The 23,256-nt window shown below is 42.6% G+C and overlaps 1 protein-coding gene across 3 annotated transcripts in view; it reads left to right on the forward strand.

Moving 5' to 3' along the window:
• Window positions 1-23,256, forward strand: part of LOC133420127 (NACHT, LRR and PYD domains-containing protein 3-like) — a 129,557-nt gene that overhangs the window by 14,881 nt on the left and 91,420 nt on the right. For 2 of the 3 annotated variants that reach the window (XM_061709710.1, XM_061709711.1), the window contains 9 exons: window positions 3,394-3,528; window positions 3,611-3,796; window positions 3,924-4,040; window positions 5,611-5,689; window positions 6,610-6,817; window positions 7,628-9,398; window positions 11,327-11,500; window positions 15,273-15,446; window positions 15,558-15,728. In XM_061709710.1, the coding sequence (XP_061565694.1) occupies window positions 3,440-3,528; window positions 3,611-3,796; window positions 3,924-4,040; window positions 5,611-5,689; window positions 6,610-6,817; window positions 7,628-9,398; window positions 11,327-11,500; window positions 15,273-15,446; window positions 15,558-15,728 (2,969 nt within the window). In that variant the 5' untranslated portion in view covers window positions 3,394-3,439. Of the gene's footprint in view, window positions 1-3,393; window positions 3,529-3,610; window positions 3,797-3,923; window positions 4,041-5,610; window positions 5,690-6,609; window positions 6,818-7,627; window positions 9,399-11,326; window positions 11,501-15,272; window positions 15,447-15,557; window positions 15,729-19,893; window positions 19,941-20,041; window positions 22,141-23,256 lie in introns of those variants that run through there. The other variant, XM_061709712.1, reaches the window with a different exon arrangement.

The following is a 23,256-nucleotide window of genomic DNA, read 5'->3' on the forward strand; positions in this document are numbered from 1 at the left end:
GGTAACTCTGAGATTTCTAGTTCATTACAAAACACTTGCTCTGAGTCCAGCCATTGACTATCTAAAGGATGATCTTTTGACCATTTTACAATATACTGTAACTTACTGGCTATGAAGTAATACTGAAAATTAGGTAATTCTAAACCTCCATATTCTTTGGATTTTTGCAATGTCTTTAAACTAATACGTGGAGTTTTATTTTTCCACAGAAATTTTGATACATATGAGTCCAACGATTTAAACCAGGAAAGAGGGGGTTTGCATGGTATCATTGAGAACAAATAATTTACTTTTGGTAAAACCATCATTTTAATGGTGGCTATTCTACCCATGAGCGAAATGGGGAGAGAGCTCCATCTGGAAAGATCATCTTCTATTTTCTTTATAAGCTGAACATGATTTAATTTTATTAACTCTGACAGCCTAGGGGAGATGTTTATGCCTAAATATCTAATGTTCCCTGATTGTAATTGAGTATTTGTTATATTCCTAAAATTGCAGTTAACACACAAAACAGTGGATTTAGACCAATTAATAGAATAATCAGACAGAGATGAAAATCCCTCTATAAGTGCAATTGTCTGTGATAGTGAAGATCGTGAGTTCTGGAGGAAGAGGAGTACGTCATTCGCATAAAGACTTATTTTGTGCTCTAATATTTTACATTGTATACCTTTAATATTTTGATTTTGTCTAATAGCTGCTGCTAAAGGTTCAATAAATATTGCAAATAATGAGGGAGAGAGAGGGCAACCCTGTCTAGTGCCTCTTTGCAAGGTAAAACTTGTAGAGATTTGATCATTTGTCCTTACACGTGCCTTGGGAGAGCTGTATAATATTTTTATCCAGTCAATGAAAGATTCGCCAAATCCAAATTTATGCAAAGTTGCCAATAGAAACTTCCAATTTACCTTATCAAATGCTTTTTCCGCGTCTAAGGATATAATAGTAGTCTCCTGTTTATTGATACTCGAATAGTCTATAATATTTAATAATCTGCGAATATTAGTAGACGAATGTCTACCTTTAATGAAGCCTGTTTGATCCGGATGTATAATAGAAGGGGTGACTCTTTTCAGACGTTCAGTAATGGCCTTGCTAATTATTTTAAGGTCTACATTTATCAATAAAATTGGGCGGTAGCTCGATGGGAGCAAGGGATCCTTGTCCGGTTTTAATAAAAGACTAATATTAGCAGAGTTCATATTTAAGGGTAAGCTTTTATTCTCCCTAGCATTTAGAATCATTTTATAAAATGTTGGTGCTAATATGCTCCAGAATTCCTTGTAAAATTCAGCTGGGAAACCATCTGGGCCCGGAGCTTTATTATTGGGCATATGTTGAAGAGCTTCATGGAGTTAATGTCTCCAATAAACTCATTAATGGATTGATCAGATGGTTCAATTTGTGACGAGTATAATTTATAGTAAAAGTCTCTAAAGACTGAATTTATTAAACAGGGGTCATGTGTAACTCCCCCTGACTGGTCCTTAATGGATGTTATGGTTGTTTTTTCTTTGTTTATTTTTAATTGATTGGCTAAGTATTTTCCCGATCTGTTAGCATGTGCAAAGTTTTCCAGGCGAAGCCTTTGTACTAGAAACTGTGTTTTTGCGTCAATTATTTTATTTAATTCTATTTTAGTTTTCCTTATTCTGTTAAGGATACGTTCGTCTGCAGAGGTCTGGAAGGCCTCCTCTAGCGTCTTTATTTCACATTCTAATTCTTTTGTTTTTAAGTTGTCTTTTTTTTTCTTATTTGAAGAAAAGGAAATTATTTTGCCTCGCATTACTGCTTTTCCTGCTTCCCATAGAACGCTCACTGATATTTCCGGCTGGTCGTTATTTTGTAAAAATATATCCCATTCTTTCTTAAAAAAATTAATAAAGTCGGGGTCTTTGAGCAATGATGTATTAAATCTCCAAACTTTGGAGGATGATACGCTCCCCCTCTTCCCCAGAGTGAAAGAAACAGGTGTGTGATCGCTAATAATGATTGGGTGAATTTGTGATTCTGAGATATCTCTCATCAGAGAGCTACTGACTAAAAAATAATCTAACCTAGAATATGAGTGATGAACGGCTGAGAAAAAAGTGTAGTTCCTAAGGGTTGGGTGTAAAGAGCGCCATGTATCGCAAAGACCCAGATCATTCATGTATTGCTTAACAATACTTGCTGACTGCCAACTCCTGTGTCCGCCTGCATTACTGAGCCTGTCCACTCCAGGGTCCAGAACCATGTTGAAGTCTCCTCCGATGATGACTGTGTTGTCTAGGTGAGCAGAAAGTGAGGTGAAAAAAGAGTGAAAAAACGAGGAGTCATCAACATTTGGACCATATACATTAGAAATACATAAATTCAAGCTTTGAATTTGCAAGACTAAAATTAAATATCTACCCTCTGAGTCAATGTGAGTGTCCTTTACGGTGAAATTTACTCTTTTATTAATGAGAATTGCTACCCCTCTTTGTCTGGAGTTGTAACAGGCGGAGAAAACATGCGGAAATTGTGCCGTGGCCAATGCATCTACTGAAGCTTTAACTAAATGAGTTTCTTGAAGTAGGACAATGTCTGCCTGCAGAGTTTGTATCTGGTTAAGAAGTTTTAATCTCTTTGCCGTGTTCCCGGCTCCGTTTACGTTCCAGGTGACAAACTTTAATTTATCCATAATCCAATCATTGAAAGTAACATTATATGTAAGTGGTAATGTTGCATGAAAAGCTGTTGTATGTGTGTGTGCCATGTTATTCTAGATGTGTGAAATGTGTGTTTGTACCAATTTACCAAACCGAGAAAGAAAGTGCAGCAGAGTGGGACATAGAGTGCGTCGTCGCACATTTTGATGTATAACACACCTGGGTGCACGTTACGGTTCGGGTGAAGAAACAGCCGAAGGAATGGCGTAAATTGTGGCAAAATTACACAATTAATTCAAAATGGCCGACTTCCTGTCCGGTTTCGGCCATGGCGCCAAGAGACTTTTCTTTAAGTTGCGACATGATACAGGTGTGTACGTGGATGTACGTCAAACCGCATTGTGGGGCTTCAGGCCCAAAGTTTTCTAGGGGGCGCTGTTGAGCCATTAGGCCACGCCCATTAATGAAAACCATTAAATATCACATTTTTCGCCATGCCTGGTTTGGTGCAAAATTTGGTGACTTTTTGGGAGCGTTTAGGGGGAAAAAAGGCCCTCATTTCGTCAGAAGAATGAAAATTCCTACAAATACAATAGGGCCTTTGTCAGTGCTGGGGCCCTAATAATCGAGCCAAGAGACCTCTACTGCTCAGTAGAAGCAAAAACACAGTAAAGTAAATCACACTAAAGAGAGGAACAAAACAGTGCAGGATCAGCTGGTCTGTGTGCAGCACCAGTGATGTGTGTTTCCTCTGCAGATGAAGGTGTGTGTGTGTGAGCTGATGTGGACGTGAATTCAGCAGAATGGACCAGTGTGAGGACGGAGAGGACGGAGTCCCTCCCTCTAAAACCTCTCTGTGTGGGGAACATGAGAGTCGGAGCAAAGCTCAGAGGTGAGATGAGCATCTCTAACTGTCCCTGACTCTTCTGCATGTCAGAGCTCAAGACTCACATCACCAAACCTCATTATTACAGGAATCAACCTGGACCTGGACCTGAACCTGGACCTGGACCTGGATCTGGACCTGGACCAGGACCTGGACCTGGACCTGAACCTGGTTCAGGACCTGAACAAGGACCCAGCTGTGTCTCCTTGAAGAGCGACCGATTAAAAGACTTGATAGTCTTCTTTGAAGGAGACCAACATTCTGCTGGAAAGAGGTGAGTGTATCCAAACGCTGCCAAAGATTTAGGTTTAATACTTTTTAAATAGACTAATTATTTGTATCTGTATAACTTATTTTTCATTTAAATAGAATATGTACATTTAACTGTTGTCTTCTATCAGGATCCATCAGAAAGGAGACTCTCTGGAACATGAACCCAGCTGTTTGTCCTTGAAGAGCGACTGGTCAAGGGACTGGTTCATTGACTTTAAAGGAGACCAACGTTCTTCTTCAGAGAGGTGAGATGTGTTTAAACACATTAAATGTATTTAAATCATGTATTTTCCTCTGGTTGACACATCTGGAGGTCTCACCTTCCAGAGGACTGATCCTGATGATGGTGGTCCAGAGTTCCTCTTTGTTACGTCCCAGGCTAGGGGAACAGAGGTGCAACATAAGAATGAGGCAGCGAGAGATGGTTCACAACAAAAAGGCTGTATTTATTGTTGCACAGCTCAAGGTTCAACATCCAAAATTCAAATCAGTGCTAACCGGGTTAGCACAAAAGAAACAAAATGACAAAAATGAAAATGAAGCTTCTCTTCGAGGTAAACCTAGGCCAAAACAACAAACAAAAGAAACTATCTTCTCAACCAGACTACCTAAGCCCTGGGAGGAAACAAAAGATCAAACAAAATTACAATATCTGAGCCTAACTTCCTAACTTAACAAAAACAGGAGAAAAAGGGGATCAAATTAAATGGCGGTATACCCTTACTGCTTCGGTATAAAATAAAATACAGGCTACAGCCAGTTACAAACCACACAGCTAATACAGCTAACTCAAACCAGAACTGCTCACAAGCAGACAGCAGACTAACACAGATCACAAATCGAGCACAGAACACAGCGAGGAGGATTGCCACACTGAACAGTAGCAGCCCTCAACATGCTGACTGAGGTGTGCTGCTATTGAGCCGGACCAGCAGCTTGTTGTCAGCTCGTCAGTCTCATCTGCCCCAGCTGTGGAGGACCAATGGCTGCGGCAGGAGGCGGGACCTGTCAATCTGAACTGTCAGTGGGAAGAACAAGATGGATCAAAACAGGAGTGCTCACTCGCCCAAAAAATACAGAAACAAAATATTAAGTAAAATTACACACTAAATCAAAGGCAGTAATGGCTGGGGGCCGTAACACTCTTACTGATCCTGATGATGGTCCAGAGTTCCTCTTACTGATGATGGTCCAGAGTTCCTCTTACTGATCCTGATGATGGTCCAGAGTTCCTCTTACTGACCCTGATGATGGTCCAGAGTTCCTCTTACTGATCCTGATGATGGTCCAGAGTTCCTCTTACTGATCCTGATGATGGTCCAGAGTTCCTCTTACTGATCCTGATGATGATCTAGAGTTCCTCTTACTGATCCTGATGATGGTCTAGAGTTCCTCTTACTGATCCTGGTGATGGTCCAGAGTTCCTCTTACTGATCCTGATGATGGTCCAGAGTTCCTCTTACTGATCCTGATGATGGTCCAGAGTTCCTCTTACTGATGATGATCCAGAGTTCCTCTTACTGATCCTGATGATGGTCCAGAGTTCCTCAGCTGCTTCATGTCTCCATCAGTTGTCCGTCTTCTTGATCTCTAACGTTTCTTGGAGCAGAACTGGATCTTGTGAATGTGTGAATGAGCAGAGCTCTCACTGAGGTCACATGTTCTCGTTGGATCAGCAGGACTAGTAAACCTTCACCACCACCAGTCCTCTGATGGACTGTCCTCATCCCAACAGGACTTCATGGACCTTCAGCTGGTGTTTGTCTCTGTGAGGACAGACATGATGTGAGCTAATTCTTCCTGGTTCCTCCACAGAGTGGACCAGCAGATCTCAGAGTCCCCCAGTGGTCCGTCTGTCCAGCAGCATCAGACCCAGCTGGACTCCATCTTTCAGGTCTGTACATGAACAACAACTGCTTCTCCACCTGTTGTCCTGATGTCCATCTGCATCCACTGGTCTCTGGAGACCAGTGGACTGTCAGTCTGTCCATCATGGACCTGATGTTTGTCTCCATGCTGGTCTCTGGAGACCAGTGGACTGTCAGTCTGTCTATCATGGACCTGATGTTTGTCTCCATGCTGGTCTCTGGAGACCAGTGGACTGTCAGTCTGTCCGTCATGGACCTGATGTTTGTCTCCATGCTGGTCTCTGGAGACCAGTGGACTGTCAGTCTGTCCCTCATGGACCTGATGTTTGTCTCCATGCTGGTCTCTGGAGACCAGTGGACTGTCAGTCTGTCCATCATGGACCTGATGTTTGTCTCCATGCTGGTCTCTGGAGACCAGTGGACTGTCAGTCTGTCCAACATGGACCTGATGTTTGTCTCCATGCTGGTCTCTGGAGACCAGTGGACTGTCAGTCTGTCCATCATGGACCTGATGTTTGTCTCCATGCTGGTCTCTGGAGACCAGTGGACTGTCAGTCTGTCCATCATGGACCTGATGTTTGTCTACATGCTGGTCTCTGGAGACCAGTGGACTGTCAGTCTGTCCAACATGGACCTGATGTTTGTCTCCATGCTGGTCTCTGGAGACCAGTGGACTGTCAGTCTGTCCATCATGGACCTGATGTTTGTCTCCATGCTGGTCTCTGGAGACCAGTGGACTGTCAGTCTGTCCAACATGGACCTGATGTTTGTCTCCATGCTGGTCTCTGGAGACCAGTGGACTGTCAGTCTGTCCATCATGGACCTGATGTTTGTCTCCATGCTGGTCTCTGGAGACCAGTGGACTGTCAGTCTGTCCAACATGGACCTGATGTTTGTCTCCGTAGTTTCAGTCTGATTGTGTCCTTCACGTGGTCTTCTGTTCCAGGTGCTGGAGGACGACATTGTCATGTTTGTGAAGGACGAGCTGAAGAAGATCCAGAAGGTTCTGAGTCCAGATTACCCAGAATCCTCAGAGAGTCTGGAGGAGGATGAAGATGAAGAGCAGAAGAGCATCAGAGAGACACTCGTGAAGATCACAGTGAAGTTCTTGAGGAGGAGGAAGCAGGAGAAGCTGGCCGACCTCCTGCAGAGCAGTAAGACGTTTCTCTGAACATCTGAGCTGCTAGATAAACCACACCCAATGTCTCAGTAGATGACTATTTTCCGATTTTTTTCCCATTTTCATCACCCAGTGCTCCTACCTAAGTGACAGTCCTGGGGCCTCATTTAAAATGGACTGTGTAGGATTCATACTAAAAGTGCACGTACGCCCAAAAGCCGAAAATGCCGGGCGCAAAAAAAAATCTGGATCTATAAAACCGCGTGCACGCACACTTGCACGTAATGTTCTCTTTATAAATCACAGTCCAGCTGGAAGGTTGTGCAGCTGAATCCGCCTCATATCCCGCCCTCTACACGCCCACTTTTTTATCATAAATGGTATGTTTTTGCATATGAATGAGCCTGCTGAGCATGCGCAGCGGCTTCTTGCAGCCTGTTGATGAATGAGACGTGTCGAGCTACCGTGCCACTAAATTTACCGGAGATTGAGAGCTAGATGTTGTGGATGAGGTGGAGGACAGGAAAACTACATTATTTGGTGGTCACAGTAAAAGTAGAAAAAGTATATAAATAGTATAAAATAAAGCGAGTGAGTGGCAGCACGCCGTTACTGCCCGTTAGTGCCACGACGCAATTTCCACTGGGGACAGGGGGGGACATGCCCCCCCGACTTTTCAAAATCATGCATTTGTCCCCCCCCCCCACTTTTTACAGTTTAAAAACTAACGATAGGCTCAGCCTGTAATTGCAGATCACCAAGACACCCTGTGCAAAAGCGATGCGAAGACGGGACAGCAGCCCCACACATAGTACAAGTTTTTCTTTATTTCATCTTTATTTAGATACCGTTGCTGCCGTTTGTCAATCCAAACTCAAAGGTCAGCTGCAGAAGAAGCACCAGCATGTGTTTGAGGGAATCATTAAAGCCGGAAAGAAAACCCGTCTGGAGCAGATCTACACGGGGCTCTACATCACAGAGGGAGGGACTGGAGAGGTCAATGAAGAACATGAAGTCAGACAGATTGAAGCAGCTTCCAGGAAACCAGACGGAGCAGAAACAGCCATCAGACAGGAAGACATCTTTAAACTCCCACCTGGAAGAGGAGGACCAATCAGAACGGTGATGACGAAGGGAGTGGCCGGCATCGGGAAAACAGTCCTAACACAGAAGTTCAGTCTGGACTGGGCTGAAGGCAGAACCAACCAGGACATCCAGTTCCTGCTTCCATTCACCTTCAGACAGCTGAATGTGCTGAGAGAGGAGAAGTTCAGCTTGGTGGAACTTGTTCATCGATTCTTCACTGAAACCAAAGGAATCTGCAACTTTGAAGAGTTCCAGGTCGTGTTCATCTTTGACGGTCTGGATGAGTATCGTCTTCCTCTGGACTTCCACAACTCTACAATCGTCGGTGACCCCAGAAGGTCCACCTCAGTGGATGTGCTGCTGACAAACCTCATCAGGGGGAACCTGCTTCCTTCTGCTCGTCTCTGGATCACCACACGACCTGCAGCAGCCAATCAGATCCCTCCTTACTGTACTGACATGGTGACAGAAGTCAGAGGTTTCACTGACCCCCAGAAGGAGGAATACTTCAGGAAGAGGTTCGGAGAAGAGGAGCAGACCAGGATCATCTCCCACATCAAGACATCACGGAGCCTCCACATCATGTGCCACATCCCAGTCTTCTGCTGGATCACTGCTACGGTCCTGGAGAACGTCCTGGAGAAAGTCCTGGAAGCCAGAGAGGGAGGAGAGCTGCCCAAGACCCTGACTGAGATGTACATCCACTTCCTGGTGGTCCAGGCCAAACTGAAGAAGGTCAAGTATGACGGAGGAGCTGAGACGGATCCACACTGGAGTCCAGAGAGCAAGAAGATGGTGGAGTCTCTGGGAAAACTGGCTTTTGAGCAGCTGCAGAAAGGAAACCTGATCTTCTATGAACTAGACCTGAGAGAGTGTGGCATCGATGTCAGAGAGGCTTCAGTGTACTCAGGAGTGTTCACCCAGATCTTTAGAGAGGAGAGCAGGCTGTACCAGGACCAGGTCTTCTGCTTCATCCATCTGAGTGTTCAGGAGTTTCTGGCTGCTCTTCATGTCCATCAGACCTTCATCAAGTCTGGAGTCAACCTGCTGGAGGAACAAAGAAACACAGAGGCCGACCTCCATCAGAGTGCTGTGGACAAGGCCTTACAGAGTCCAAACGGACACCTGGACTTGTTCCTGCGCTTCCTCCTGGGTCTTTCACTGGAGACCAATCAGAACCTCCTACGAGGTCTGATGACATCAAACCAAAGAAGTTCACAGAACAATCAGGAAACTATCAAATACATCAAGGAGAAGATCAGTGAGGATCTGTCTGCAGAGAGAAGCATCAACCTGTTCCACTGTCTGAATGAACTGAACGATCAGTCTCTGGTGGAGGAGGTCCAAGAGTCCCTGAGGTCTGGACGTCTCTCCACAGATGAACTGTCTCCTGCTCAGTGGTCGGCTCTGGTCTTCATCTTACTGTCATCAGAAGAAGATCTGGAGGTGTTTGACCTGAAGAAGTTCTCAGCTTCAGAGAAGGCTCTACAGAGGCTGCTGCCGGTGGTCAAAGCCTCCAAGAAAGTTCTGTAAGTACCAACAGGCACATGTTGGACCTCTGGGCCCTCATTTATCAATCGTTCGTACGCACAGATCTGTGCGTAAAGCGTGCGTACGAGCATTCCCACGCAAAGTATGGAATTTATCAACATGTACCTGTGCGCAGAAACACGTGTAAATATACGCACAGCTCCGACCATGCGTACACACAAAACCTAGTGGTAGAACAGTGAAACTACAAATAGAACCCATTAAAAGAGTCACAGTGTTCAGCGATCTCAAACTTCACATGTGAAGTTTGAGATCGCTGAACACTGTGACTGAACGGGGAACATGTGCACATGTTCCCCGTTTCCTCCAATTAATAAAAATTCTCCATTATTAATTCAGACATTTTGAATAATTGGTGTGACAAGCTATAAAAGACGGCTTTGGCAGGACGACCTGAAAAGAAAATACAAGTACCATGGCTTATGTGGCAGTGTTGGAGGATTTGGAGAACCAAGCGCGTTTTCAGAGAGCGCGCTGATCTGCTGATCTGTGAGAGCACGGAGCGGCTTCTCAGCAGGTAGCGCTTCCCCAAAAACATTCTGATGGATCGATGCCGTGATTTACAACCTATAATGGAGCGAGAGACAAAACGCACCAAAGCCATCCCAGTCACATCCAGCTCCTGTCCACCCTGGGATTTTTTGCCACCGGAACATTTTGACACTAAGCAAAATCATGCCGGCAGTGTTGGATGCAATAATTTCTCTGGCCCTAATTTACACCCAGTTTCCATAAACACATCACCAACAAGCCCAAATTAAACGAGCATTTCATGCCATTGCCGGATTCCCAAACATAATTGGAGCTACAGATTGCACCCACATCGCCATAAAAGCACCATCACATAATGAATTCAGTTACGTGGACATGAAAGGATTTCATTCAATCAATGCACAAATAATCTGCGATGCAACTATGTCTCTGTTTCCCGTCGTTGCCCGGTGGCCTGAGGAACGCACGACTCATTTATTCTGCAGAACAGCTCGGTTGGTGTTTGCACCTCCAAGCAGGAGCTTTTGACTCCAACCAAATCTTAATTCATGGATAATCTTCCAAGAAATATATCAAACATGGTCAACATAGTTATTTTACAAGCTAAATATCACATACATAAATGCAAATGGAATAACAGAAAACCCTCCATTGTACATCTGAAAAAATGAATGTAAACTGTACTTAGCGTCTCTAAAACCGATCCGTGAAAAAAACGATATTGCCAAAAGCTTACATGAAACAATGTCTTTGTTTCTTAATTTTTATTAACACACTTCCCATAGCTTGTCAGTAAATGTATCTTTTTTTAAAATTTTGCTCTCAACAACCCCCATATGTTGAATATCTGTTGATAATTGATTATTTTGTTTCATTTGACTTTTGTTGTAAACCCTACAGAATTTTGTTCAATAAAGTTTGAAAACCTCCAAGCGGGAGCTGTTGTTGCTCCATATATGGTCAATTGGAGGCGTTTCTGAATGCAAATGACGGTAACCGTGCACGAGCACGGCAGTTAAGAACAGGTGGGATTTATCATCACTGATGTGCGTACGACCAGCGTCCGCACGTTTGATAAATCCGGATTTTTTTGTACTTACACACATTCTAAATTTTATTCCTACGACAGGATTTAGAACCTTTTCTACGAACGGTTGATAAATGAAGGCCCTGGAGTGGAGGCTAGTTTCTGACTACGTCTGGTTTTACCTCCACATTTCATGTTTTCTTCACTTGTTTGGGCTCTTTTTTTCAGCACAACCTCACATGAGTGAGTTTGCGCTGGTTCTTTCATTTCCAGAGACTTTAATGTCACACTGGACCTAAAAGACCAACAGAACAGCTGGAGACACAACTACATTTTCTTCCACAACAGTGAAATAACCTGGTTGTTGTTCTTTTCTTCCGTCTGCAGACTGAGTGGCTGTCACCTCTCAGAGGACATCTGTCCACTTCTGTCCTCAGTTCTCGGCTCTCAGTCCTCCAGTCTGACAGAACTGGACCTGAGCAACAACCACCTGCAGGATTCTGGACTGGAGCAGCTGTGTCCTGGACTGGAGAGTCCACACTGTCACCTGGAGTCTCTCAGGTCAGGATTCATTCAAGTCTTTTCCTGCTGACTCCCTTGCAGCAGATAATTCACTTCAGTCCAGTTTTACTGGTAGAACCCACTTCACTACAAACTCACCTCAACACTCCACACAGAAATCAAAGGTTTAAACCTCAGTGTGGTCTAATCAGTACCATATTATTGATTCTTGATGAATGCAATCTTGATTAAGTTATGGGAACGACACTTTCTCACCATCTTTCTGGATGTTAGCTTTAAAACCTGCAGTTGTGAATTAAACCAAGGGGCCGACCTGCTCTGACCTTTGACCTTCTGTTCCTGAGGGACGACACCGTCCAACTTTGTTGACACTGAAGCTGTAGTTCTGTCAACAACATCATCCAGCTGTGCAGCAGCAGGATTCAGGATTCCAGCAGAATATCTCCTTCCACATGTTGATTTCCTGGAGAAATCCAGGATTACTGCGTTTAGCGACGCTGGGTCACTACAACTCACTGATGACTGTTACCATGACGATGAGGGATGAGGGAGTGGTGGTGGATGACCATCAGCTGAGCCGACTGTCCATCAGTCATGTTACAAATAGATGTAATGTTTTCTATAAACTCTCCTGACGTGACACATTCACCGTCCTCAGAGTTGTCGTGGACGTGAAATCAACCATGAGCTGGTTTTTGCAGCCTCTAGTGGCCAGTCGAGGAACTGCAGCGAGTCAGAGTTCCTCATGAGAAGTGAGATGGTCGGCGCTTGGTCTCCACCTGGACAGCCAGCGGTGAAGGACGACATGCCGTCAAACATGTCACCGGTCAGATTTGAGGTCCAGAGAAAACTCTGGAGTCCCACATTGTTCTAATATGAGACCGGAAATCTGGGTGTAGTCATGGACTCAGACCTGAAATCTGGGTGTAGTCATGGACTCAGACCTGAAATCTGGGTGTAGTCGTGGACTCAGACCTGAAATCTGGGTGTAGTCATGGACTCAGACCTGAAATCTGGGTGTAGTCATGGACTCAGACCTGAAATCTGGGTGTAGTCATGGACTCAGACCTGAAATCTGGGTGTAGTCATGGACTCAGACTTGGACCTCCAGAGACATTAAAACATGTACAAAGTCGTCCTTCTATCACCTGAAGAACATCTCCAGGATCAAGGACTGATGTCTCTGCAGGACCTTGAAGAACTCATCCATGTTTATCTTCAGTGGACTTGATTCCTGCAACGGCGTCTTCACAGGTCTAACTAGCTGTCAATCACACAGCTGATCCAGAACGCTGCTGGTTCTCACCAGAACCACGAAGGTGGACACATCAGTCCAGTTCTGAGATCTTTACACCGGTTCCCTGCACCTCAGAGAATAGACTCTAAAATACTTCCGGTAGTTTAAAAATCTCTGAATGGTTCAGGACCAAAATACATCGAGACTTGGGGCCAATCTCAATACACCCCCTACTTTCTACCACTAGCCCTCACCCACTACCACTAGCCCTAAAAATGAGTAGGGCCCTTGTAATCTTCCCTAGGGATTGGGACACCACTTGCTACGTCACTGCGTGGTTTACATTTGGGTACGTAAGCGACTGCGTAGTTACATTTGCACATACGTCACCCCATATCAGGAAACCGAGAGGAAGCAGGCTAGAAGCTGTTTTAATTTCAGCTGTAGCACTGTTAATATGGCACTGTATTAAGTTTTAATATTTTTTCAGGCGTAAAAGTAACCGTTAAGATCGCCAAACTGGGCTCAGTTTATCCAAATAACGCCTGTTAAGAAATTTGCTCTGATGTTTTCGGGGTGAGTAGAGCCGCCAGCTGATTCATGGTTCCATAAATCAGCCTTTATTCAGGCGTGATCTTTGCAACAACGGGCAAACTAGTGATTATGTACATTCACTGAGTGAATATTATGAAAGTAAAATATATATTTCTCGCTAGAAATGTATCAAAACGCATTTTTATGCAGAAACTAACTCAAAATATTGATTTTATTCACTAAAGAATAAGAAATGTCCGGCATGTTTTTTTTTTGATTCATTCTGCAAATGATGACGTAAAGCATTCTGTGAAATTTTTCTGTCTGTCAGTCGGTGAGTCAGGATCTGAAATCCTTCACTATAAAGGGCTAGATTCATACTCACTAGCTCTCGATATGCTCACTACCGCTATATGCAGAGAGGAATTGGGACACCACTACCCTCACGGGAACACGCAAAATTTAGGGGTAGGGATGAAAACTAGGACTAGGGGGAGTATTGGGACTTGGCCTTGTTGCCATAGCAATCTCCCAGACCTCTCAGGTGTCCTGGTCCAGGGGCCTGTACTACGAAGCAAGTTCAACATACCCAGGATATCTTTTCCTTATCCAGATTCACTAACCCGGACAATTGCAATCACGCTAAGCGGTCACACGACGGTGGTTATCAACTCGGTATATCAACCCAGGTTTCTCCAATCTGGATATGAGCGCGTGCACATAAAAGGGGCGGTGTTTTCAGCGCATGACCAATCACAAGCATGGAGAAGTCCGCTGTCAGAGCCGCTTATTTCAGTAGCGAAGAGCAAACAATAATTTTACGGAAATATGATGAGTATAGGCATATAATACAGGCAAAAAGCAACACAGTTGCAGCTGCAAAATGCAGGAAAGACAGCTGGAAAAAGCTGACTGTATAAATGCGTAAGTTCATAGGGATATAAACATCACTGCCCCATCATTAGGGCATAAGTAGATCTGACTATAATTACAGTTGTCTATTCTGTTAAATGCATGTGTTGCTTAGATGTATTCGTATGGCGTGTATGACAATTGTAGCCTCATTCCTTCAGCTGCAACCCCAGCGGAGTGAAACGCACATGGGAGCAAATAAAAAATAAATATAAAAACATAATTCAAAGCGGTAAGTAGGCTCACTTTCATATCTTAGAAGTACAACAAGTACAAGGCTTTAGTGTTTCTATCACTCTCTGTTTTAGGATGATATCAGTATACAAAAGCACAATGAAATAGCATTGACATTACTTGCAGCAAACAGAAAAAAAAATGACAAGAAGAAGATCGTAGGGATCCTCTCACGATCCGCGCACCGAGCTCCACTGGATTCTCTTCGAAAGGGCATGCCATTTTCCAAGAGAGCTGACTGGTCAGTGGGCGGTGCTTTTATACCCGGCGATCTGTATCTCGAACATAACCTGCTCCGTAGCAGGTTAGCTGTTCAGCATAAGTTACCATGGCGATGTACCCCGGTAAGAAGTGAACCACCGTCGTAGTCCTGAAAACCCAGGGTTAAACCTGAAGTTACCTCGCTAACCCCAAATCCCGCTTCGTAGTACAGGCCCCTGGTCTGCTCTGTGTCCCCAGAACCAGAACCAAACATGGAGGAGCAGCATTCAGCTTCTATGCTCCACAGATCTGGAACAAACCTCCAGAAACCTGCAGGAACTGGAACCCTCAGTTCCTTTGAACCAAGTTAAAACTTGTTTGTTTACAGCCTTTGATGGATTATTGGAACTATTCTGAATTTAACTTTAAACAATGATAATATTATTTCTTAATTGTAACTCTAGTTTAAGGCTAACCTTTGTTTATTTTGCAACTGCACTAAAACTCATGATTTTAATTTTTTCCTCTTTATTTTTCATGTTTTTCTCATGTGAAGCAGCTTGAATTGTTTGTTACTGAAATGTGATTTAACACAAACTTTACTGAAGACCAGTAGAATAGTTGGAGACACAACTATATTTTCTTCCATAACAGTGAAATAACCTGGTTGTTGTTCTTTTCTTCCGTCTGCAGACTGAGTGGCTGTCACTTCTCAGAGGACATCTGTCCACTTCTGTCCTCAGTTCTCAGCTCTCAGTCCTCCAATCTGACAGAACTGGACCTGAGCAACAACGATCTGCAGGATTCTGGACTGGAGCAGCTGTGTCCTGGACTGGAGAGTCCACACTGTCACCTGGAGTCTCTCAGGTCAGGATTAATTCAAGTCTTCACCAGGTCCAGTGAACCTGCTGCTAAACGTGTCTGCAGCAGGACACATGAGCAGAGAACATGCAGCAGACCTGTGTTGTGTGTCTGCAGGCTGTCAGGCTGTCTGATCTCAGAGGAAGGAAGTTCTTCTCTGGTCTCAGCTCTGACCTCCAACCCCTCCCACCTGAGAGAGCTGGACCTGAGCTACAACCATCCAGGAGAGTCAGCAAGGAAGCTTCTGTCTAGAGTGGAGGATCCCCGCTGGAGACTGGACACTCTCAGGTAGGACACTCTCAGGTAGGACACTCTCAGGTAGGACAATCAGGTAGGACACACTCAGGTAGGACACTCTCAGGTAGGACACCCTGAGGTAGGACACTCTCAGGTAGGACACTCTCAGGTAGGACACTCTCAGGTAGGACACTCTCAGGTAGGACACTCTCAGGTAGGACACTCTATGGTAGGACACCCTCAGGTAGGACACTCTCAGGTAGGACACCCTCAGGTAGGACACTCTCAGGTAGAACACTCTCAGGTAGAACACTCTCAGGTAGGACACTCTCAGGTAGGACACTCTCAGGTAGGACACTCTCAGGTAGGACACTCAGGTAGGACACTCTCAGGTAGGACACACTCAGGTAGGACTCTCTCAGGTAGGACTCTCTCAGGTAGGACACACTCAGGTAGGACTCAGGTAGGAAGCAGGGATGAAAGTTCCTCCACCCTTGTGCACGTTCAGGCTGCAGTGGAATCTTGTATGACTTGATGTAGATTCTTCAGAACTGGACATTTAGCAGATGACACCACCCACGACTCTCCATATCAAACCATTGAAATTTTATGGCAGAAAATAGGAACAATCAAATATTGACCAATCAGAAGAAGGGGCGGGTCTAATTTGCACCAATTATGTTCAAGGACTCAAAACCATGTCACCACCCATGACATGACTCATGTCAATACATTCAAAATGTATGCCAGAAAATAGGAACTATCAAATATGGACCAATCAGACGAAGGGCGGGTGTGCTTTTTGGTGTCTATCATTGCCACGGTAACGCTTTTGACTGAGAAAAGTAATGCGCGCCGTCGCAGGATGGAGACGCACATTTTGATGTATAACACACCTGGGTGCACGTTACGTTTCCGTCCGCATTAACGGCCGAAGGAATGTCATAAATTGCGCCAAAATTACACGATTAATTCAAAATAGCTGACTCCCTGTTTGGTTTAGGCCATGGCGCCAAGAGACTTTTCTTTAAGTTGTGACATGATACAGGTGTGTACCGATTTTCGTGCATATACATCAAACTGTATTGTAGTGCTTGAGGCACAAGTTTTCTAGGGGGCGCTGTTGAGCTATTAGGCCACGGCCATTAATGCAAACCATTAAATATCAAATGTTTTGCCAGGCCTGGCCTGGTGCAAAATTTGGTGACTTTGGAGGCACTTTTAGGGGGAAGGCCCTCATTTCGTCGGAAGAAGGAAAAAAAAACCAGAACATTTCCTACAGATACAATAGGGCCTTCAAACTGTAAGTGCTCGGGCCCTAATAGGATGTTAGATGTTAATTGACATTACTAAGACTAAATTATATAATACAGTAGGTTCATGGCTGTGCATTTAAAAACACTGAACTTACACCAGTTGACCAAATTCACTGCCTTCACTCAAAAAAGTATGGATCTTACCAAGATATGTTCTTATTTCTAACTTAAAAATGCCATTACACCTGATAACACACATCAATTAAAAGGTTAGCTGTTATTCCCACGTGTTTCAATTGAACTTTCATTTGTGTCAAGGAAATTTTAAATTCTAGTTAAGTTTCAAGTTAAAGTCTTGATAAGATTTTGAGTTTTGGGAGTGTTAAAAAAAAAATGATGAGCCCTGCTGTATTGGAGCACATTAGCCACCAGCGCTACTTGATATTTTATCCATCAATGAATACAGAGATACAATTGAAAACTACCCAGTTAGCTTTATTTCGTTTTTATTTTTCACCCTCATCTCTCTACAGCTCTGTGTTTTTACAGATTAAATGCGTTATAGTCGTCATAATTAATAGAAACCCAGCCCTCCACAGGGCTAACGTTATGTTAGCAAGGTACCGTAACGTTAATCTCATTAATTAGCGCTACGTTAACTTAATTTTACCGTGTCTGGGTGACGGTCCTCCCTCTGGGAGTAACAGGGTGTTGGTGGGGAAGCTGCAGCGTTGAGGACGTACTGTTGTATCAGCTCTGTCTTACAGTCAGTACTGGAGTTGAGGGGGATGAGGGGAGATGGCATCCCCCCTGAAATAAAAACGGTCCAAATCATCCCCCCTGAAATAAAAACAGTCCAAATCATCCCCCCCTGAAATAAAAACGGTCCAAATCATCCCCCCCCCTGAAATAAAAACAGTCCAAATCATCCCCCCTGAAATAAAAACGGTCCAAATCATCCCCCCTGTAAAACTGCCATCCCTCCTTTCCATCCCTTATGTCATTTCATCGATGAATGTGGTTTTACTGCTATTTCAACATTTAGAGTCATCAACAGAAAAATAACACCAGAAAAATAACTTATTTGACAATTTTCACCTGTTTCAAGTAAATTTTAATTGAAATAAGTAGAAAAATCTGCCAGTGGAACAAGATTTATCTTTTCATTACTAGCAAAATAATATTGTTCCACTGGCAGATTTTTCTACTTATTTCAAGTGAAAATCTACTTGAAACAGGATAAAATTGTTGTTTTTTCCAGTGATGAGTCTTGTTTTAAGTGTATTCCATCCATCCATTATCTATACCCGCTTTATCCCTTGCGGGGTCACGGGGGTCTGCTGGAGCCTATCCCAGCTCATTTCAGGTGAGAGGCAGGTTCACCTGGACAGGTCACCAGTCCATCACAGGGCCACATATAAACACACAAACCATGCTCACAACCACACTCACGCTCACACCTACGGGTGATTTAGAATCACCAATTAACATGCATGTTTTTGGACTGTGGGAGGAACCTGGAGTACCTGGAGAAAACCCACGCAAGCACGGGGAGAACACGCAAACTTGCGTTGTTTTAAGTGTAATAAGATTTTTTTTTACTAAAATGAGACATTTGAACTAGAAATAAGACAAATATTCTTGTTAAGATTTTGAGTTTTTGCAGTGATCCATTTTACTTATCCTTTGAAGGACAGAGTCATATTGATAAGTTCAGAAAAGTGTTTTTTATTGTTGTGTTTTGATGTATTTGATGTAAGCCCAGTGGATATTTAAAGCTTACAGAAGGCTGCATTTAACTGCTGCTATGTCATTCCTGCAGTATTTCTGCAGCTGTTTTGGTCACTGCTATTATTTGTAATATATTATATTATTTGTAATCAGCACAAATTATCTGTCCCCATATGATCAAATCCACCATCCCCCCTGATGTTTTTTTACAACTCAAGTTCTGCTTACAGTGAAACAGCAACAGTGTTGCCTTGGTGTCCAGCTGGAAATCACCCACACTTTTCACATTTTCTGCCTTTTCTTTTGGTTTAAACCAAACATTTCCTCCTCTTTCTTATTCCTTTACGTGCGCGGCGTCAGCGTGTTGTGTTGCATTAAACGTAGTCCGGGGGAAATACCTGGTTTGAGCTGCAAAATTAAACGATTCCTTTAGGCAGAAAAAATTCCTCCATCATGTTTTCTAATCGAATTACTCAAATTATTCGAGGAATTGTTTCAGCCCTAGTCTCGTTTTGGACAACGAAAATGAAGACACATTTTAGCAGAGTTTTTATTTTGTAATCTACATTTTAGTCTGGTTTTTATTCCTCTACGATTTTGCATTATATATTTAACTATCGTTATCGTCACATGACCAGCATTTTCATCTCGTCTCGTTTTCCTGCGGTGATAAAGATTCGTTGACGACGAGATTTAATCATAATTTATCCCAGGGTACGTCCCAGCGTCTACTGTCTCACCGCAGTTTTTATTTTGTAATCTACGTTTTAGTCTGGTTTTTATTCCTGTACAATATTACATTGTATATTTAATTATCGTTATCGTCACATGACCACAATACGGAAGAGTATCAGGGCCAGGCAGGAGAAAAATAGAAATAATATTTTAGAGGAGGAAGATTTTCTTTTCATTATGCACTTTGAGGAAAAAGTGGAAATGTAGAGAAAAATGTTGAAATGTCAAAATGAATGTTGAAGTACAATTTCGAGAAAAAAGTTGAAATTTCGAGAAAGAAGTGTAAATGTTGAGAAAAAGCTGTGACATCTCTGCTTCCTCTGAGAGAGACTGAGCCGGTCTGTTTATGTAATCATTGCTCGGGGGTTTATGTTTATGTTCATGTTCATGTTCTGGATCTCTGAAAAGCGTCTAGAGACAAACATCTGTTGTATTAGACGCTATAGAAATAAAGTTGAATTGAATTGAATTGACCCTCCTCCTCCTCCTTCCAGGGTGGAGCCTGCTGGACAACGATGGCTGACACCAGGTCTGAGGAAGTGTAAGTGTGTTTTTTCAACCATCTTCACTCCTTCATGAGTCCATCAGTGATCAATAAGTGATCAATAATAACTGCAGCTGCTTGTTTGTTCTCTCCATCAGATTCCTGTCGACTCACCGTCGACACAAACACAGTCAACAAGAACATCAAACTGTCTGATGACAACAGGAAGATGATGTTGGTGGGGGAGGTTCAGTCACATCCTGATCATCCAGACAGGTTTGATGTTAAACGTCAGCTGCTGTGTAGAGAAGTTCTGACGGGTCGCTGTTACTGGGAGGTCCAGTGGAGCGGAGGAGTTTATGTATCAGTGAGTTACAGAAGAATCAGCAGGAAAGGAAACTCTGGTGACTGTAGGTTTGGAAGAAACGATGATTCCTGGAGTCTGGACTGTTCTCCAGGTCATCAGTACCGTGTCCGTCACAATAACAGAGAAACATCCACCACCTCCTCATCTCCATGTCCAGACTCTGGCAGAGCAGCAGTTTACGTGGACGTTCCTGCTGGAACTCTGTCCTTCTATGAAGTCTCTGACAGACTGATCCACCTCCACACCTTCATCACCAGCTTCACTGAACCTCTCTGTGCTGGATTTGGATTCTGGTTAAGTTCTGCTTCTGGTTCAGTGTCTCTGTGTCCAGTTTAGTCTCCAGAGTCTCCAGTCAGAGAAACTGTCTCTGTTGGATCCTGGACTTGGACTCTGGTTCTGGTTCCTCAGAGTCTCCATGATGAAGATGATGATGATGATGAAGATGATGATGATGATGATGATGGTGAAGATGAAGATGATGATGATGATGATGATGATGATGATGATGATGATGATGATGATGATGATGATAATGATGAATGGTGCGAATGGTGAAATGTTGAATGCTTTGCAAATTATACAAAACAGAGCTGCCCGCACTATTCTCAAGTGCGACAATAGGACAAATATCATCTCTATGCACAAGAAACTCAAATGGTTATTGGTCAAAGACAGACTCATATACTCACTGTTGATTGTGATAAGAAACATATCTGTTTTAAAAAAGCCATATGATTTGTTTGATAACCTCTCTTTTAGTGCAGAAAATCACTGTCACAACACTAGACATGCAACTGTTGGAAATGTTACAATACCTAAGGTTAGATCTAATGCCATCAAACGTACAGTCCTGTATAGAGGAATGAAAGAATGGAATTCTTTACCCAATCATGTAAAACTTGCTAACAATAATCAATTCAGAATACTACTTAAAAAATATCTGTCCAAGTAATGGTTTCGGTATGGAATAGTTGTGTATGTAATATGATTGTTTTAGTACATGAGATATAATGGTATTATTGCATAGTAGTGTTATATTATATATATATTATATATGTTCTATTATTATAGAATAGATATATATGAGTATGTGTGTATGTATGTGTGTATACATATGTAGGTATGTATGTGTGGATGTGTATGTGTATGTATATATGTATATATATATATATATATATGTCTGTGTGAATATAATATAGAATTTGACTTGGAATGTTGAATATGATAGAGTATTATATGATGGGTATATGTATGTGTATAGGTATGTATGTGTGTGTGTGTATATATATATATATATATATATATATATATATATATATATATATATATATATAGATATATATGAGGTGTATATGTGGGGAGGATATAGTTGACTTGGTTTTTGTTCTTGTCTTGATTCTTAAGATATCTTGATTTTGTATATACATATTTTTTTTTCTTCTTGCTCTTTCTGTGTTTTTATTTTTTTAAGTTTTTTTCTATGTTGTTTTCTTTTGTATTGCATTTTCTTGTTAAGACCCCAGGAAGAATAGCTGCAGTTTCTGCTGCAGCTAATGGGGATCTCAATAAATAAACAAATAAACAAACGATCACCGTTTGTTTAGTTTTTTTTGGTTTGTTTGGTTTGGTTTTGTGTTTTTATTTGATATTTCTCACCTGTAAATACTATTATTTACTGGAATGTTGACGTTTGATCATAAATGAGATTTTCATCTCATTATTCTTGTTTTATTCTTGATTCTGACTCTGTCTCGGGGCGGTTTAGAAATGTAAATTCCTCATTCACTGGACCGACAACTTTCACATGCTCATCCATTTTCACTTCTCCGCTACTATTATTACCTGAACTAATTAAAATAAAATCTAAGTACAATTCGATTATAACACTTGATTCCAAACGTAGTTTTTCCAACAAATTGTAGTATTTTCTCCTAAAACGTGGATTAGCGGTTAATAAACCATCCAGTTATCAAATGTTCATAAACAGACATAACTGTGCTGGCGTCTGATTTATAAACATCATCATTTCATCTGGAATAACCAGAGTGTTAAATATCAGAAATTAATCTTGGATTAAAAACAACATTCTTTCCGTGTCATGGGTTATTGAAAGCTCCTCCTTCCACATGGGGAGGTTTTAACAACATTTATTCCAATAACAGCCAAAGAACACGGCTGCGGCTGTGACGTCACCAAGTCCGTCCAATCAGCAGCAGATGTCGCTGTTTGACTGAACCACGTGATCCGAAGCAGCGAGTCCGTGGAACGGATGGATGTTTGGTTTCCACATGTTTCTAAACTTTGTTCTAAACATGAGAGATGTGGTTCTGACACTGCAAACTTATGAATAATTATCAGCAGAGATTCTACAGCAGAGCTACAACCAGGGACTTTCTGATGGAAATAAACAGTTAGGAGCAATGAACACACACGCACCAGCTATTTATGTTCAATCAATGTTTAGGCTACTAAAACTCAGTTTACAGAGTAAACATACATGTTTAAAATATCGGAATATCATTCATATAATAGTTTAAACATGTCATCATTCAAATTGTGTTATTATATTAGTAATATTTATATGATTACTTCATAATTATTCTCCTTTAAATTATAACATATTGGACATAAAAGTCATTTATTTGCCAAACAAAATAGGTCCAGTTTTCCTCCAAATATCCATCCAGAAGTGCAGCTTGCTGAGCCCGAACAGAGAACCAGATGTTGTGGAGAAAAACACACGGAGGACAGAGATGAAACAAAGATGTGAGTGAAACAGTGGAATTAAAGAAGAACTGAAGGGACACGGTGGTGCAGCAGGTAGTGCAGCCGTCTCACAGCAAGAAGGTCCTGGGTTTGATTCCCACTGGGGATGCTGTGGGTGCTGAAGTGCGTGTTAGTTCCTCCATGACTTCAGCACCCTGGGTCGGGTTGGAGATAAGGATCTTTCTGTGTGGAGTTTGCATGTTCTCCCCGTGTTCCCTGTTAGCTAATGTGAGCTACCCT

The sequence above is a fragment of the Cololabis saira genome, chromosome 20 (assembly GCF_033807715.1).
Source record: "Cololabis saira isolate AMF1-May2022 chromosome 20, fColSai1.1, whole genome shotgun sequence".
NCBI classification, from domain to species: domain Eukaryota; kingdom Metazoa; phylum Chordata; class Actinopteri; order Beloniformes; family Belonidae; genus Cololabis; species Cololabis saira.